This window comes from Dreissena polymorpha, unplaced genomic scaffold, assembly GCF_020536995.1.
Source record: "Dreissena polymorpha isolate Duluth1 unplaced genomic scaffold, UMN_Dpol_1.0 chrUn007, whole genome shotgun sequence".
NCBI lineage: Eukaryota > Metazoa > Mollusca > Bivalvia > Myida > Dreissenidae > Dreissena > Dreissena polymorpha.
The window spans coordinates 208980-224402 of record NW_026273321.1 but is presented as its reverse complement, the minus strand read 5'-3'; the positions used below and the strand labels follow the sequence as shown (position 1 = coordinate 224402).

Genomic DNA, 15423 nt, shown 5'->3' with positions numbered 1-15423 from the left:
ATGCTCCGCGTTTATTTAAATACACTAGTTTTGTTTTAATGTAAATAACAGATACGAGAGTAATTTTACACATTAAAAATAAAGGTTTTCACAGCAGTTAGTTATAGTTATATATATGAATCAGTATAGATTTTTTTTATGTACGACAAGTCGGACAAGCTAGCCCGCAGTTTTACTAGCCCGACCACCGATCTTACTAGACAATGTCTGTCGGACGTGCCTTAGTGTCGAACCCTGGCTACAGGTCTTTCAGCATTATGAGTGAACATGACTACTATGCTTTTCATCAGAGCCTTTTAGAAAAGTGGCCTGAATTTTCATTTAAGAAATACCCATCTACCTAAGTGCCCTTTTATTATCTTTTTGCGCTTGGTTTAGCTCTGGTGTAATATAGAAAATATTATAGAGCACATTCAAATAAGAAAAGCGTCAGGCCCATTGCAAGCTGTGGATCAAAGCCTCTGCATACAAGCTTAAAAAAAATCACACCCCTTGAAGTTATTTAAACAATGATCTGTATCATTAAATTCTTGAATGAAAGTTTGAAGCATTTAAACAAAAAATGCTAATGCAAATATCTCTATAGCCTACTATTAGTACTCAGTAATTGTTACATGTATCAGCGTTTCCGTTAATGGACGTCCGGGCGTAAATTACGCCCAAAATTTGCAGTCGTATGTCCACTTTAGACATGGTGGAAGTCACTTGGACGTCCGATAATCAGCATGTATGCTGTTTTCTAATATACGGGATGTACAAATCACAACAGTTAATCTGGTCATTCACTCTTTTAACTGCGTTCCGCGCTTATTCACCATAAAAGCGACATGGGGTAATCAGGGTTCTCAATAAGAGCCGGCCGCCGGCCAAATCGGCCGTGTGAAATCAGATTTTGGGCGGTTGAAAATGGCACAGATTTGGAAAATCGGCAATTGACTTTTCGAAATTTGCGTGTCTTTTCAGTAATTTTGCTCCTATTTGCTATTAAGCAAAGACATCGATTAATTATCTCCCTTAATGCATTACAACAACAATGAAAAGGCACATATTGGAATTGGTCAAAAAGCAGTAAAATATTTTGACGTTCTGTTCATCATATGTTGAGTTAAAATTTTATAAAAGTAATAAAGAGCTTTTTCCATTTATCTTTTGTTAGTTAAAAAAGCTAAAATTCATAAAATGCACACAAAAAAGCTCAAATTTAATCGCCAGGGTGACCACTAAAATAGCCATAAAATTGCACCAAAATGCAGGAAATCAAGAGCTCAATTTTTTAATTTTCAGGGGGACCATGCCCCCCGGACCCCTCAAGTAGGCCTGTCTGTTTCACATTTGGGCCTGTTGGCTCAAAAGTTATTGAGAACCCTGGGTAATAGATCACCCACTGATAAGAGATATTAGAGTATCGAATAATAAAGTTACATTACACATCCATGTAATTGCACACACAGGTGCACCAAGAGAAATTCTTGGGTAACTTTCCAGTCCTTAAACTGTGCTGTTCAGCGCCCGATCGGTAACAAGAATGCGTATAAGGGCAGGGTTAACTGGCGATCATTATTTTTTATTGACGTCTGTCTTGAACTTGAAGTTAGCGTTTATTGATTTACAACTTACAAGGAATTACAGTTTTAAAATTTACATATTATCCAACGGTAATTAAACAGTACATGAAAGACGGTGTCGGGTATCATCATGACACCTTTTTACCGTAAACAATTACTTGAACAACAATTGTTCCTTTTGAAAAGTTAAATGCAAATGATGAGCAATTAATTACTTATGGCGAGTAAGTTGTGAAAACAATACCCGTAACAAATTGTATGCGGTAACAATTTAATATCTGTACAACTATATTTCATGATGTCCATTTATAGAACTGAATAACACAATTTTTCTACAGCCACGTGATAATATTGTTTAAGTCCCTTTGTAGGCATCTGCAACATTCACTATAATGCCTGTGTTTTAATTGTTGCTGACAGAGTCAAGTTCCACACATGAAAAGCATGCGTGTCAAAACAGACCATGTGTCGTAACTAAATATAGATGTGCAACTCAGTACATGTAGTATTTTTAAATGAAAAATACATCAGCATTAATGCGCACAATGAGATAGTATTGACACATTGAAACTTTAGAAAAAAATACTCAAATTTACGAATAATGAATTAAATCAAAGTCGCTCATTGATTGATTGTTATAACCAAATATGAAAAGTGCTAGATGCTCACACATTGCGTCACTTGATTTACACATGTTCAATGGGATCGATTTAATTATGCCATCCAAAAAATTCAATTTTCATATGCGCTTGCATAAAATGGCATCACTGTCTATACTGTTCATATTTTGGGTGTGAATATTGACATCGCAATTATACTGGATTATAGGGTAATGGATAGTGTTGGAACATGTATGTATCCAGCGATCAACACATACAGTAGGGTTTACTAAAATATTCATTGAAATAAAATTGGGATTTCCAACTGTAATTATCTGGGACGTCCAAAATTTAAGGCTCGGTAGTCAGGACTTCCAAATTTTCAAAGCTACTGGAAGCGCTGATGTATTTAGAGATAAAGCTAGAACAGAATGGCGTGGTGGGCCCACTTCTATTTCAATACTCTACACTTTTATAATATCCGGCCCCCCTTCCATTTTTGTACCATTTAAAATACAGTGTTTTTAAATTTGCGTCAGGTAGGGGGACACTTTCCCAATGAATTTTTTTTCCCCAAATCGGACCTATTGTTGTTATCCCCCGCTATAAGCAGAGGGATATTGTTTTGGCGTTGTCCGTCCATCCGTCCGTCCGTCTTTGTGTCCGTCCGGCACTTTTGCTTCCTGAGCCATATCTATGAAGTGCTCTGGCAGATTTCATTGAAACTTGGTATGAGTATATATATGGATAAGAGGATAAGAGGATGATGCACGCCAAATGGCATTGTACACCATCTGTTAATAACGGAGTTATGGCCCTTTGTATCTTAAAAAAAAACTTTGTTTATGTCTTATATAACACTTTTGTGTCCAGAAGCATATTGGGGGGGGGGATATCAATTCAACGAATTTGCTTGTTTTTTACACATTAAGAAAAAAAAATTAAAGTCTCAACATTTGGTGTTCTAAAAGTTGATCCTTAGGAATTGTAATGTTGAAATCACTAGTATCCTCAATTTATAAGTGCTTTTAGCAAAATAACAAACAAAATAATTCCCAATTTAAGAAAATACATCCTACCGTTTTTAAAGGCTTTTTGGTTTCTTTTTTCCAAAGGAAAATATCTTGTGAAGTATTATGCTGAATGAATTTTTAATTTTTTATACATATGTACTTAAATAGAAACAGCATAAAATTAATGAGCTAAAATTTACAAAGTTAACTTTGGTTCACGGTACATGTAACCCTGCCTCTTCTTAGGCCTGCCGTATTTTTTAGACATTTTTGCTGACCTTAGTTCTAAAAAAGCGTTGTTATATAGACAAATACAGATTTTGCATTAAAGTGTTTTATAAACTTGCGTATTATATAATAATTATTTTTCTGTTTCAATAAATCATTTTGAAATTAAAGTTGAGTTAAGTCTCCAATAATGTCTCAAAATTGTTTTGATTTGACAAAATTATAAGGCATTTCCTTTTATTGTTCCGCATATGAAAACAGCAGACTTTAAAAAATCAAAATGTTTAGTTATTATATTAAAGAAAGAGCTTGTTTAAAATGATGAATGGTTTGTTAATCATTTTACAGGTTTGTTGTTGACCACATAGAGGACCTTCTGATATATTGCAAACATGGCCTGTTGAAGCAAGGTGATACACATGTACAAGACCCCTCTGGCTGTCAGGAAAAAATACACCTTGGTAAGCTGCGTTGAAAACATTTATGCTACATTTGAGGGAATGAATATGCATTTTTATCATACTTGCACCATCACATATAGCAAGGCATGCATAACTGGTTTTGCCCATTAAAGTGACTCAAAGTTAACCCATTTATGCCTAATGGACTCTCCCATCCTTCCAAATTGGATCAATTTATTTTCAAAATTAGGGATGTTTAGTATATTTATTTCTATATATCTAATATTTCTTACAGAAATTCCTTTCAGCAAACAGGGCAGACCCAGATAAGACGCCCCATGATGCGGCGTCTCATCTGGGTCTTCACTGTTTGCCAAGGCCTTTTTTTAGACGCTAGGCATAAATGGGTTAAACTGCAGATCATGCAGATTCTGATGTTCGGAGACACAACCAAACTTAAATGCAACAGGTAAAAGTACATGTATAACTGAATTACAAAATGTATTTTGGGTTTTTCTCTGAAGGGTATTTTATCAAAAAATATTTTACTTTTAGGTATCAAAATCAGTCTTTTTCACTGGCAATAATAATAGACATTTTCTAAAGATTGCTGTCAGTGAGCAGGAGCCCATGAGGCTAGGGCTTCTAAACGATGAGTTCTGGGTAAACATTGCTTAATACATGTAGGTAAAGTGCCATCCCAGATTAGCCTGTACTGCCCGCATAGGCTAATCAGTAATGTCACTTTCCACTAAAATGTCATTTTTAGCTCGACTATTACATATGAAATATATATAGCGGAGCTGTCCTACTCACCCCGGCATTAGCGTTAGCGTGCAAATGTTAATAGTTTTCGTACTACCCCATTTATTTTCATTGTCCCTTGACATATTGCTTTCATATTTTGCATACTTGTTTACCAACATGACCCCAACCTATAAACAAGAGCAGACCACTGTATCAAGCATTTTGACAAAGGTATGGCCCCTTTTACATTTAGATAATTGAACATTTTGCTTAAATTGCCATAACTTCTTTATTTATGATTACATTTTATTATTACTTTGACAAAACAACACTTACCTGAATACCACAATGGATTCCACCCAAACAATACACCACGCCCCTACCCAGAATCCCTCCCCCCCCCAATTTTTTTTTTTAGACATCATCTTATAAATTACCATACCCCACATTATAACCCCCTCTCATCCCTTTCACCCAGCACCCCCCTACCCCCCCCCCAATTTTTTTTTTAAACATCATCTAATAAATTACCCCACCCCACATTATACCCCCCTCTCACCCCCCTACCCCCCCCCCCCCCCAAAAAAAAATATTTATTTTTTTTCCTTTTTTTTTTTTTGAAAGATCGTCTAATAAATTATTGAATATAAACAATTTCCCCATGATGGCTTACGTTATACTGTCAAGCACTCGAATAGTCGAGCACGCTGTTCTCTGACAGCTCTTGTTTATGCCCCCGAAGGATGGCATACAGTTTTTAACTGTCCGTCCGTCAGTCTGCCCGTCCGTCCGAAAATTTTAACATTTTTCATAACTTTTGCAATATTGAAGATAGCAACTTAATATTTGGCATGCATGTGTATCTCATGGAGCTGCACATTTTGAGTGGTGAAAGGTCAAGGTCATCCTTCAAGGTCAAAGGTCAAATATATGGCTTCAAAGCGGGGCAGAAGGGGGCATTGTGTTTCTGACAAACACATCTCTTGTTGTTAGAAGAAAGTATCTTGTAAACCAAAGTCCAGTGTAGGCGGAAACTGTCATCCCTGAAAAGCCTATACGGACTGCGCAGGCTAATCTGGGACGACATTTTATGCACATGTATTAAGCCTGTATTCCCAGAAGTCTGAACATTTTTCAGGAACTAGGGTCCAGCATGAAGAGAACTGTCAGTTTAAGATCGTCCCCTGCTCAAACCCCAGCTGCGAGGCAAAGTGCCGCAAGTGTGAAATGGTAGAACATAAGAAAGTGTGTAATTACAACAAATGTTCTCATAGTAACAAAGGTAAGTATCCAAGATGTAAGATTTCCATGTACCCCTGAAACCATATTAGTATTACACAGGGTTTTAAATTGATGTTTTATGTTTCATTAAAGTTGTATCTGTTAACAAATCTTTCTATGAAATTGTCGGCATGTGTTCGGTATAAAAACATTCGTTGTTATGATAGTTTATCCTGCTTTACCAGTCATTTGAATCAGTTATTTAGCAAAACTATTCTGAGTTCTTATAATTATTATTGCTTGAGACAAGAAAATGACTCTTTGTGTTTTGTTCTGAGAAAATTGGGCTTAATGCATGTGCGTAAAGTGTCGTCCCAGATTAGCCTGTGCAGTCCACACAGGCTAATCAGGGACGACACTTTCCGCTTTTATGGTATTTTTAGTTTCAAGGAAGTCCCTCCTTGCCGAAAATCAAGTTTAGGTGGAAAGTGTCGTCCCTGATTAGCCTGTGCAGACTGCACAGGCTAATCTGGGACAACACTTTGCGCACATGCATTATGCCCAGTTTTGTCAGAACACGACACTCTTTTATAAGAGTGAGACTCTCAGCAAGCTTGTTTCAAAATTTGAGCCACTGTCTGGGGCAACAGGGTTTGATGCCTGTGCATAGTGTCATCCCAGATTAGCAGGTGCAGTTAGCACAGGCTAATCTAGCATAACACTTTCGGCCTAAACTGGATTTTTGCTAAGAAAAAAATTCATTTAAATGAAAAATATAACAAAAGTGGAAAGTGTCATCCCTGATTAGCTTGAGCGGACAATACAAGCTTAGTAAGGAGAAAACTGAAGGCACTTCCCATAAGTCCAATTTTCCAAGAGCTAAGCTCAGTTATAAGGGCAAAGCTAACAGGCATCTGAGGGTTTTGATCAGTGCTTTACCGTCTGTCACAACTTCAGGGTGTGAATTCCAAGGGAGAGAAGAGGACACTCAGCTTCATGAGACCACATGTGGGTACAGGGCCCTTCAGCCCATCGGGGTCAGCAGTGCATTGGAGCAAAAGGTGAGGCTGCATCAGTTAAGGAAATTCTCTATATTCAAGAGCTTCATCTGACACAAAATTTGCAATGTTTTTGTTGTTGCTATTTTTAAAAATGACGCCTGGGACATTTTGAATTGATAAAAAATCCTGTTGTTTGAACCAAAACTATTAAAATTTAGAATAAATGTTTTCTATATAACTTATTAAGGTTCAACCCTTAGAGCTGCATAGGGAAATTAATTAACTATTTATTTCTATTAGTATATGCCTATTTGGACACTGCATATATGTTTTAAGCCCCATTTTCCCAGAATTAGGTTGAAATGTTTTCAGACTGTCCAGCTAGAGACCAGCAATAGGGAGCTAGTGAAGCAGGTGTCCAGTCTGAACATGAGGTTGGGTCAGCTGGAGGAGGTCAACACATCCTTGCAAGGTCAACTCACCGAGTGCAACAAGTAAGATGAACTTTTGTGGAGCGATTTTGTAATGAATGATTTCTGCTTTATGCAACATCTAGAATTTTCATCTGCTGCATGGTTATTGAATATTCATTGTTTATTCAAATAATCTTGTAAGTTCAAAGTTTGTTTTTCTTTCTGACAATATTTTTTATGCCCCCGGTAGGGTGGCATATAGCAGTTGAACTGTCCGTCAGTATGTCAGTCAGTCTGTTCGTCCGAAAAAAACTTTAACATTGGCCATAACTTTTTCACTATTGAAGATAGCAACTTGATATTTGGCATGTATGTGTATCTCATGGAGCTGAACATTTTGAGTGGTGAAAGGTGAAGGTGAAGGTAATCCTTCAGGGTCAAATGTCAAATATATGTTGTCTGTCCTTCCGAAAACTTTTAACATTGGCCATAACTTTCTCAATATTGAAGATAGCCATTTGATATTTGGCATGCATGTGTATCTCATGAAGCTGCACATTTTGAGTGGTGGAAGTTTAAGGTCATGGTCATCCTTCAAGGTCAAAGGTCATCCTTCAAGGTAAAAAAAAATAATTCAAAGCGGCATTATCATGAAGCTGCACATTTTGAGTGGTGTAAGTTCAAGGTCAACGTCATCCTTCAAGGTCAATGGTCAACAAAAAAATTAAATGTCAAAGCAGCATTCTCATGAAGCTGCACATTTTGAGTGGTGGAAGTTCAAGGTCAAGATCATCCTTCAAGTTCAAAGGTCAAAAAAAATAATTTCAAAGCGGCGCAATAGGGGGCATTGTGTTTCTGACAAACACATCTCTTGTTTTAAGATTATTTTTTAAATTACGTCAGGCTACCAATATTTCTTATTGGTATTTTTTTCTGGTTTAATGAGGGAGGGTATAAACAGTTTTATAGAAAATATGCCAAGAAAGAACAGAAAATAAAAATGTAACTTTACAGTTCTAAAACCTTGAAGTGTAGGTCCCTGGTGGACAATATTGATAGGTGCATAAAATTAACTGTTCATTGTTTTTTTAGGGCTTTAAAAGAGCTCAATCAGAAGTATGAGACGGTGGTGTCCTCTATAGAGCAGGTGGTTACTATGAGAAACCGAAGGTCATATGGGTCACCGGGGGGTCAAGGGGAAGGTCGTCCAAGGTCAACGTCTTCCAGTAAGTTCAGACTGTGTGACACCATAACCAAATTAAAGTCACTTCTGTTCTTGCTAAGTAATGAAAATATCGGTGTGATAAAATTGATATTTCACTGTTTTTGGGTCCTTTAAATAAAATTCAGTTAACAATGTAAACTGCAAATGAGACTGGATTTAAACATGAAATGTAGTCAATATTGTTATCATAGAAAGTAGATATTGCGAAATTATGTATATTTTTATCAACATGAAATGTTTTGATTTTTCAATAAATAACAACTTTGTAAGTTAAAAAAATAAAAATAAAATTAACTGGTAAATTTGCGGATTTCTGATTTAACCCTTTCCTACTCAGAAGTGAGAATAGCCATGTGCAAACAGCATAAAACCAGAACAGATTGCGAGTAACTAGCAGTCTGTTCAGGTGTAATGCTGTTTGCTTCAAAGCAGTATTTTTACTATTAAAAGTGGGAAATGAAGCCTTTAAAACTTGAATCTAATAAAAAAGGTCTTGAATTAAATGTAACTTTCGAAAGGACTACAAATGCGTCAAAATACGTATCTAAGTTGGAAATGGTTAAAACAAAACCTGTTAAATTGAGGTGGTCAGAAGCTGATGTGTTTTCAACACATGTCCACTATAAATGATTGATTTCACTACTGGAGGTAGTCCACCAGTATAGAGGCTTGTAGATAGTTTAGAGACGCTCATCAATGATCAGTAGGACAGGCTGGAATGAGTGTTTAAAACAATCAAGCCATTCTCCACTTAATCATATTCAATAACAATAATATCCAAAATGATGACAATCATTTAATTAGATGTATTTTGCTCAAATCGCACAGGATGCAAATATTATTTTATATTGTATAGTCTACAAAAACAAAGCTTATGTGCATCTTTACTACATCAGCATTTTACCGTTAATGTCGAGAGTTAGTCAAGTACATAGTATTATCATGCATGCCCCGAGTTTTCAGTAAAAGTTATGGGACAATTTTGGATGGACATATAAAAACAATCATTCATGGTGTTACTACAGTTGTCACACAGATTGCTTCTTCCAGCTTGTCTGTATTTGTGATTCTAGGCATACGTCAGACGTACCAGAGTGAGTCCTTGCATGTCAGACGCCTGTGTGTAACATACAATACTGTTAGACTACGTCAATTTCAGTCTTTCTTTTTGTCCGCACGAAATGCTACTAAATGCATTTCCCACTGTGTTGTGAATGCTTTCTAAGCAAAGGAGTTCTGGTTAGCAAAGTTATATTGTAGAAACGAGTTTTTGAAAAAAATCTTGTTTTTTGATTTCTGACTTGTCTGACCAAACAAGCACGATGTGATATGGAAGAACATCGTATTGATGAATTCAGAAATTTGAATTGCCAAAACATACTATTTTCAATTGTTTTCAATTTCTTTGTTATTCCAAAATTTACAATAACAGTGATCGATAAGAGTAAGTACGGTAATAGTGTTCCTTTCTTTAACAAAATCACAATATTTTAATTAACACATTAGTTACTCTGTATAAAGAGGAGCTTCCATGATCAACATCACACTATTTCTGGGAAATGACAAAAATGCTTATAAATTACATGGAACAAGGTACTTATGATATGCAAAAAGTTTTAAAGTCATTACAATATTTAATTTTATGAAATTCTGTAATTTCCTACAAGCATATATAACCCTCTAGATCATCTACCGGTATATAATTTTGTGCATATATGGTAAACATTGGGGTATGATTTAAGTTAATTGTCTTTTGTAAATAGTAAACTGTTGGAGATATTAGGTTTATACCTTATTGTGCTCTAAATAAAATGATAGTATTTAATATTCACTAAGGAACCATATCCCTATAGATCAACTATAGTTTCCTGTTTATATAATACTTAACTACAATTAAGTGTACCATAGATGGGGGTATTATTTTATATCAAAGAGCTGTAATGTTATCAGCATTTCTCAATCCTATATTTCCAAAACTATTTGACTAAGAATGAAAATGACTTACAAGTATAAAGTTGGATTTATGCAATCATATATCTCGTTAGTATTACTTCATATAAATGTATTTTTCTATTTAAAAAAAGCATAAAGTTTTTAATGTTTAAAAAGTAAAATATTTTATATATGAAGATTAAAATAGGTATTTGTATTTTTTTCACTTATGAAATTTTATGAACAATAATGCAATAAGTGTTGCAGTTATTTAACTACATTTGACATTATGTGGTCACTATGTAATAACATTCTTACAAACAAATGTTTATTTGTTATATTGTAAATTGATCTTTCTTCAAAATGATGCATAGTTTGTATTTTCTTCCTGCTGCTATTGTAGATGTATGTAAACAATGATGTTAACATCCTTAAGTAAGAATAACCTATTCTGTTTTTTGTCTTTTAAAACAATTAACAAGTAATGCCTTGCTGAACTTTTGAATGCATTCCATTTATTCTAAATCTAAGCCCTTTGTTACTTTCTAACGAAAAAATTTAAGTTGTTAGCCGTCAATCTCTTGTCTGTGTAAGTATAGTAGCATCTTTTCCTAAATACAAATGTATTCAGACTCTAAATATTTAAATTGACTTTTTGTACTTAATTAATCAATTATAGCTTGAGTTAAATTTAATATTTTGTGTCTTTACATCAAAATAACTGCCCATTATGTTTCTCTTAATATAATTCCATAGTAACAGGATTTTGTAGAAATCTTTTAATCATTTAATCAGTTCATTCCTTATTTTGATAGGAAAACACTGTTATAATAATTTTAATATAAATAATAAGATATACAGTCAAGTTACCATTACCGGATCACGGGATCAGTATCGTAATAAAGTTGTTCTGGTGAAAAGCAATAAATGTTTTGAGACTTCTTTTACACCAGTTTGATTAAATATTACCTTTTCTTACTGATTTAGCACATTATTTTTAAATGCAGGCAAAATGTATTTGTGATACCTTTTTTAAGCGGCAGAATTCATGCATTAACGGATCACTTGTAGCCATAACGGATCACGTGATCGAAACCACTCAGGGGGCATCTTACACGCTATTTGAACTGTCAAAACACGAACTGTGTTGTTTACAATGACCAAGTTACATTTCCAGTCATAAATTATATTTATTTTTTTGTTATTAATTGTTTTCTATATGTGATCTTGTATCTACACTTTACGCATGGTGTTCTTGTGTGAATTATCTGTTGAAAATCATAAAAAGATCGAAAAGATATGGGCATCTTGTAAACTATGTAAAGTGTTTTAATCATATCTAATCATCGATATTGAACATGGATTATAAATAAAACATCTTATTAAGATTGAGATAATTTATTGTAAGAATCAACAAGATTTGCATATATTTTAATAATATATATTATCAATACGTATATTATCACGCTTGATCCATTATTGCCCTTATTCTTCATTTAATTTAAGGTGTTGAAAAATCTTAAACACGAATTAAAACTGAAATTGACTTTTGCAGGCAAAAAGTCTACTAAATGGCCTTTAAATTAATGCGTAAACTTATTACTTTCCAACAAAGTTATAGCATGTGGCCGCGAAAAATGTTCAACCTCGATTTGGAAACGAGACGGAAGTGAACATAGTCCTATATACATGTCAGCAAAACATACCAAAATGTTTGACACAGAGTAGCTCCGATTACGACTCAATCAATGCGTTTTAAAGAACAGGCCTTGAAGATGCTGTGTGCAAAATATTATCTAAATATATCAATTATTTATCGCGATACGCAGTCTTAAACATCAAAGTGATCCGCTATGGGTAATGATCCGGTAATGGTAACTTGACTGTATCTTGTTATATATTGATACACACTGACATATTGTTTAAAAAAAGTGTTTTCAAAAGTATTGACCTTTACGAAACATGTGTAGTATCTTTGCTAAATTTTTACCAAAATTTATTTTTTTTGCAAACAGAATAAAAATTTAAAGTGTTTGGGGTTGTTGTGTGAGGTCAGTGACCAAGATGCATAACTCTGACCTTCAATTTATGCTGAATAATTCCATCTTTTTGTACTTAGGAAATTTGTAAACCTTAACATGCAACATCTTCATACATGTACATGTATTACTGTTTATACTTCCATCATAACATCACACATGTTTATGATTATTTTGTGTTGTTGCAATGTCAAGTTTCCAGACCTTAAACTGGGCTTAATGCGTGTGTGGAAAGTATAATCCAGTTACAATGCAGTTAGCAAAGGCTTATCAGGGTGGACACTTTCTGCTTTCCACGGAATTGTTGGTTTAAAGGACGTCCCTTAAAGAAATTCCAGTTAGACTGAAAGTGTTGCCCCCGCTTAGCCTGCGCAGACTGCAGTGGGTTATCTGGGACGATACTTCATGCACAAGCAATTTAACCCTATCTCACTTAGAAGCAAAGTAAAAATAGCTATATGCAAACAGCATAAAATCAGAACAGCCTGTTCAGGTTTATGTTGTTTGCTGCTCATCAGTATCTAAGGTTTGGAGATGAAGCCTTACAAACTTGAATCTAGTAAGAAAGTTATTCAATTAAATTTAACTTCCTGAGGGACTACAAACACGCCATAATACGTATCTTAGCGGGAAAGGGTTTAGTCTGGTTTTCCCAGAACTAGGATCATATGTGCACACAGACACACACACACAGACAGACAGACAGACACACACACACAGACAGACGGACAGATTTACAGACAGACAGACCATTCTAGTAAACACCTTCCTCTTTGTTGTCTTGTTGAGTAAAGATGGAAATAATTACAGAAGAAAGGTTTATGAAACAAAAATGGGGTTTGTATTTTCAGGTTCAATTCGCCACTCGTTGTCAGGAAGTCCGCCAGGTAGCAGAATGGATAAATGGAACATGCCTTTCCAGTTCAAATGTATTGGGACACTTAGGTTAGATTTGTACACAAGAGCAGAATAGATGCCTTCATAAACCCTTTACCACTTAGATACCTATTTTAAAGTTGTAATCCAGATTTCCTCTTTGGTGGGAAAACACATTTTATACACCATTGGAAGTTTCATTTTGGAAGGACTTAAACTGGGTAACATTCGTTTTTATTCGGAAATTAGTGGATTTTTCCAAAATGTTTCTTATTCTAAATTAAGTGTATTACACACATTTTTTAATGTGTAAAAAAATGTAAAAAATGGGCTTACAGGCCTTGGACCTATGAATGCCTTTGATATTGTTTTTCTAAATGCTTTCAGATACTGACCTTATTTTTGTTGTGTTAGTCTACATACATGACTTACAGATCAAGTTTGAGTTTCGTTCAGGTCCATTTTTTTTACAAAAATACAGGCCTTGGACTTGTTCTCAATTTTCTAAAAAAAATATCTGAAATATTTACTGTGCAGCTTCGAAGTGTGGTAGGGGGCATTGTGTTTCACAAACACAGCTCTTATTGCTTTTTTATTAGCTCTACTGGCCGAAGGCCTGAAGAGCTTATGTCATGGCATGGTTTCCGTGGTACCTGCGTGCGTTAGACTTTTTCTTGTTTACGCGATCAAGTCCACAGTTTTCATCCGATTCTTTTCAAACTTGTTCAGTGTCTTTATATTAATAAGGACTCGAACCCTATTGAAAATGGGTTACATCAGAGTAAAAAGTCCAGAATTATCTCCCCTTCAAGTTGAGAAAAATGTGAAATAAGGCTTGTTTACGCAATAAAGTCCACAGTTTTCATCCAATCAATACCCAACTTGCACAGTGTTTGTATCTGAATGATGAGTCAAACCCTATTAAAAATGAGCAATATCGGAGTTATAAGTCCAGAATTATCTCCCCTTGAATTTGAGAAAAAATGAAAATCTTTAACATTTTGCCATAACTTTTGCAATATTGAAGATAGCAACTTCATATTTGGCATGCTTGTGTATCTCATGGAGCTGCACATTTTGAGTGGTGAAAGGTCAAGGTCATCCTTCAAGGTCAAAGGTCACACGCAAAAAATCAAAGCGGCGCAGAAGGGGACATAGTGTTTCCGACAAACACATTTCTTGTTTGTTTACATACAAAGTTCTATCCTTTTGAAACTTCAACGGATGTTTTATATCATCAAGGGCCTGAACCCCATTGAGAGTGAAGAAAATTTGTCCAATTACACAATTGTTGAAAAGAGCCATTTGAAGTTTAAATTTTATGTTTCTTCTTGTTTATGCGATAAATTTCCCATTTAGGGTCTGTTTATTTAAAACTTACTCAAATTGTTCATACTATCAAGGGCTTGAGCCCTATTATTTCCAGCCAGTAGAGCGATTCAGGCCCTCATGGGCCTCTTGTTCAATCACAAATTCTTACTGTACCCTATTGACAACAATGCACTCTTTTGATGGTATACACTGTCTGCCACAGCTTCTTGTTCATGGAAAAATAAAATGCTACATTTAAATCAAAGCGTTAAGGCTGGAAGTTTACTTTTTTGTGCATATTTGATTATACATTAGGACACTTGTTTTGCCAACATATTTAACCCTTTCCCCCATAAGAAGCAAAGTGAAAATGGCTTTTGCAACGAGCATAAAATCAGAACAGCCTGCGAGTAACTCACAGTCTGTTCAAGTTGTATGCTGATTGCTGCTCAGTGCTCATCAGTATCAAAGGGTTGAAAATGAAGCCTTTAAAACTTGAATTAAGTAATAAAGGTGTTGAATTAAATATAACTTTCAAAGAGACTTCAAATTTGTTGAAATACGTATCTAAGTGGTAACGAGTTAAATACGTATCTAAGTGGTAACGAGTTAAATACGTATCTAAGTGGTAACGAGTTCAATACGTATCTAAGTGGTAACGAGTTAAATACGTATCTAAGTGGTAAAGGGTTAACTTAATGTGTAAGTTGGAACATAGGCTATGAGTACATGTATGTAATGAAGTGCATTATAACATATACATAAGCCTCGGTCTGGAAGACAGGGTTTAATGCATGTCCGTAAAGTGTCGTCCCAGATTAGTGTGTGCAGTCTGCACAGGTAAATCAGAGA

General features: G+C 35.0%; 1 protein-coding gene across 2 annotated transcripts in view; it reads left to right on the top strand.

Annotated features, from left to right (window-relative positions):
• LOC127863387 (E3 ubiquitin-protein ligase TRAF7-like) overlaps window positions 1-15423 on the top strand; it is a 36006-nt gene that overhangs the window by 1497 nt on the left and 19086 nt on the right. Inside the window, exons 2-8 of one of the 2 annotated variants that reach the window (XM_052402899.1) lie at window positions 3754-3866; window positions 5692-5835; window positions 6732-6835; window positions 7148-7269; window positions 8281-8414; window positions 9487-9507; window positions 13236-13329. In XM_052402899.1, coding sequence (XP_052258859.1) covers window positions 3754-3866; window positions 5692-5835; window positions 6732-6835; window positions 7148-7269; window positions 8281-8414; window positions 9487-9507; window positions 13236-13329 — 732 coding nt within the window. The remainder of the gene's footprint in view (window positions 1-3753; window positions 3867-5691; window positions 5836-6731; window positions 6836-7147; window positions 7270-8280; window positions 8415-9486; window positions 9508-13235; window positions 13330-15423) is intronic. The other variant, XM_052402900.1, reaches the window with a different exon arrangement.